Source organism: Musca vetustissima, unplaced genomic scaffold (genome assembly GCF_032173495.1).
Source record: "Musca vetustissima isolate MV318-11 ecotype Yass unplaced genomic scaffold, APGP_CSIRO_Mvet_v1 utg103623, whole genome shotgun sequence".
Classification (NCBI taxonomy): domain Eukaryota; kingdom Metazoa; phylum Arthropoda; class Insecta; order Diptera; family Muscidae; genus Musca; species Musca vetustissima.
Genome location: NW_026875095.1, coordinates 3,154 through 6,599, shown reverse-complemented (window position 1 = coordinate 6,599; position 3,446 = coordinate 3,154). Strand labels below are relative to the sequence as shown.

General features: G+C 36.4%; 1 protein-coding gene across 1 annotated transcript; it reads left to right on the top strand.

Annotated features, from left to right (window-relative positions):
• Positions 1-856: 856 nt before the first annotated feature.
• On the top strand, positions 857-2,540 carry LOC133337621 (uncharacterized; the record flags this gene model as incomplete). The annotated part of the gene is made up of 1 exon (XM_061545831.1): positions 857-2,540. A coding segment is annotated over exon 1 (1,684 nt), but the record flags the coding sequence as incomplete, so codon positions are not given.
• Positions 2,541-3,446: the final 906 nt, after the last annotated feature.

The following is a 3,446-nucleotide window of genomic DNA, read 5'->3' as shown; positions in this document are numbered from 1 at the left end:
CGCAATGATGGGGTCGCAATTGTGGCCTCTAGAGCGACTAGGAAAACACACCCAAAATCAAATTTTTGGTCCATTTCAACCACTAAATATTAACCGATCTTTACCAAATACAACAGGTGTCTTCTTTGGCCAGATCGGACTTAAAAGGTAAATTTCGTAACAATTGGTCCATAACTGCGGCCTGTACTTTGTTTACAACTTACGCACACACATATCTAAACCGAATCAGCTAGTCGAGATATAACTAAAAGGTGAGTCTAGGATCAAAATATCGTGACTTTACAAAATTTACACATTTATTACAACCGATAATGGGTTGAGTTTAATAAAACATGCAAATATAATTGTTTCTCCATTTCTATTAATAAATTTCCAGAAAAAATATTTTCTCCAGAGATGTTATTAAAAATTATTTCCGATTTCATTACTTATTTAATTTTCTCCAAAATTACAGAAAAACTTTTTGTTGAATATCTCCTAGGAATAGTGTAGGGTATTATATATGACTAATTGAGAAAAATGCCTTGATTGTGTTCAAATAATTATCCGTAAACATGCATAAAATCAAGCCTGTTTGCCTGTCTGTCTGTCTGTCCGTCAGCCAGTCGGTCAAAGGGCAACATACAAAGATGGCAAGCTACAGGTTACCAAACGACAGCACGTTTATTTTTGAAAACAGTTAAAAAACAATTTTACCACCAGCAGCATGGGCTATCACGACAAACGGAAAAATTTAATTTTAATAATAATTTTGAGTTTACAAAATATTTCAACAATGAAACTAACAGAAATTTTACAACAAAATATTGTGCGATTTGAATCGGAACGAGAATTATGTCTAAAATTACTAAATCGTATGGATCAAGAGGAAAAGTTTGAAATTGCACTGCTGGTGGGAGAATTTAAAAGGGATTATATGGAAATATTATTGGAGGTCGAGTTAAATAAAAGTATTCTAATTAATGGAGATTTACAGTACAAAGACTTCGATATGGATAATGTAAATTCTCTGTTTATAACAATTGCACTATTGCCCAGTTATATGGAGATTAGTGAATTCGCGGAAATTATGGCAAATATTTTGGACTTGAGAAGAAGTAATCGTATCATTGTAATAATGGAAGGGAAACAAGGAGACGCTGCAGCCAGCAGCGAAGATGTTGAATTGCTCTTCCGCCACTTTATCTACTATAAAATGTTAAATGTCATTGTGGTGATGTTTGATTTTTCGCATACTCAGTTGATCTATACCTTTAGGATATATCCAGAATTTTTACTCGAAGTTAAAAATTTTGACACAGTCCCCAAGTTATTTCCCAGCAAAATGGATAATGTTTATGGTAGGGTCCTGAGAACAATTCCCGATCAAGTTATGCCCAGATCAGTAGTTTACATAGATGAAAATGGCAACCTACAAGTGACCGGTTATATTACTCAGTTTATTCGCATGTTTTCAAAATACATTAATTCTACTCTGAAATTTCCCGATGATATGATCCCAGGTAATACCCTATTCTACAGAGATTTTGTCAACTGGACTCAAATGGATCTGCTCGACTTGCCGTGTAGTATAACACCTCTAATGAGTGATGAAACTGTCCTGCGTATGTCCTACACATATGAAGTATTAAGTTGGTGCCTTATGATACCCGAAGAGGAGCCGCTTTCCTATCAAGATTTTCTCAAAGGTTTCTTAACCTTGCAGATCCTTCTGGGTATCTTTATAATGGATGTGATTTTTACAACATTACTAACACTGTCACAGCAACTCATGCACTACAAGCGTTATCACACCTTCGATGTGAATTTGACAAATATTCTCATAAATCCCCAAGTTATTTTGGCACATTTGGGATCCTCATTCAAGTTGAACGCCTATCCAGGATTATCTTTGCGCATCATTTACATATCCTTATTTATCTCAGGCCTCCTCTACACCACGGCCTTTTCAGTACAACTAAATGCATTTCTCACGCGTCCCACAGTGCAGAGCATAACAAGCCTAGATGATATGCTGAAATATAAACTGACAATATTGGCGGCAGATAATGAATTTACCACCCTCATGAAACTCTCAGGAAATCATTTTGTACCATATCTCTCATTATTCCAAGTTATCGATTCATACAAAGATTTTGCCGATTTACGTACCTCGTTCAACCGCTCCTATGCATATCCGGTCACCTCCTCCGTTTGGCATGTCTACGACACACGACAGAAACTCTTCACCAAACCGATGTTTCGTCGCACCGATATTTGCTTCAAAAGTCTCGATCTAATGGGATTTGTTTTACCTCGTAATTCTCTGTATAAACAAAAATTGGATATTCTGATAATGCGAGTTTCCGATATGGGTCTCATAAATTATTGGCTTAAAAATAATTTCTATGATTTGGTAAAAGTTGGTAAATTCACTTTTGATGATTTATCATCATCCGAATACGTTACGTCCTACATTAAAATGGAAGATTTTCATTATGTTGTAATAAGTTTGATGAAAGCATTTAGTTTGAGTTTGGTTGTATTCCTAATGGAGCTGGGTTGGTTTTATAGTTCAAAAATTTTGAAAATTAAATTTTGTAAAGTGAGAATAAGGGAGGAGGATGAAAATTTATACTATTGTAAATAAAAGACGTATATGTAACAAAAATAATTATAATAATTTGTTTGTTCTTATTTGTGATAATATAAGGGAACGATTACTTATCCGTTAGTGATGCTGGACCATGTATTCGAAGATAGTATTTTCGACTTTCAAATATTTTAAATATCAGACTGGCATAGAACGACCACCATCTACGTTCTTGGCTGTACTGAAATATAATACCGAAAATTAGACGAAAAACAAACGGGAAAAGGAGAGAGAAACGTATTTTCAGAAAGAAAAGAAGAAAGAGCAAGAAAAACGTGAGCGTGAGCGAATCGAGATGTACAGGAGTCAGAATGAAAATTCTACCAACGGGTAAAACGTCAAACCGAAGGCTATTCAAGACGCCGATGACATCGACATAAAGGGTCGAACACTGAGAGCGGTAACAGCCACCTTCGAACAAATCGAGAAGGAGTCTGCCAAAGTGGGTCTGGCAGTAAACGGCGAGAAGACCAAGCTGATGGTATCAACGCGCAAGACGTCCAGTAGACTCGGACCAACTGTGGAATTTGAGAACTACAGCTTCGGGGTAGTCAAAGATTTTATATACCTTGGTACCACCATAAACAAAACGAATGACATCAGTTTTGAAATTCGGAGAAGGAAAGTGATGGCCAACAGATGCTACTATGGTCTGAGCAAACAACTCAAAAGCAAGACCACCTCCCGCCAGACCAAACTCACAATCTACAAGACGCTGATACTACCCGTGTTGTTATATGGATCTGAAGCATGAAGTACTTGCGCAAGCAGATGAGGCAGCTCTTGGAGTGTTTGAAAGAAAAATTCTCCGAAA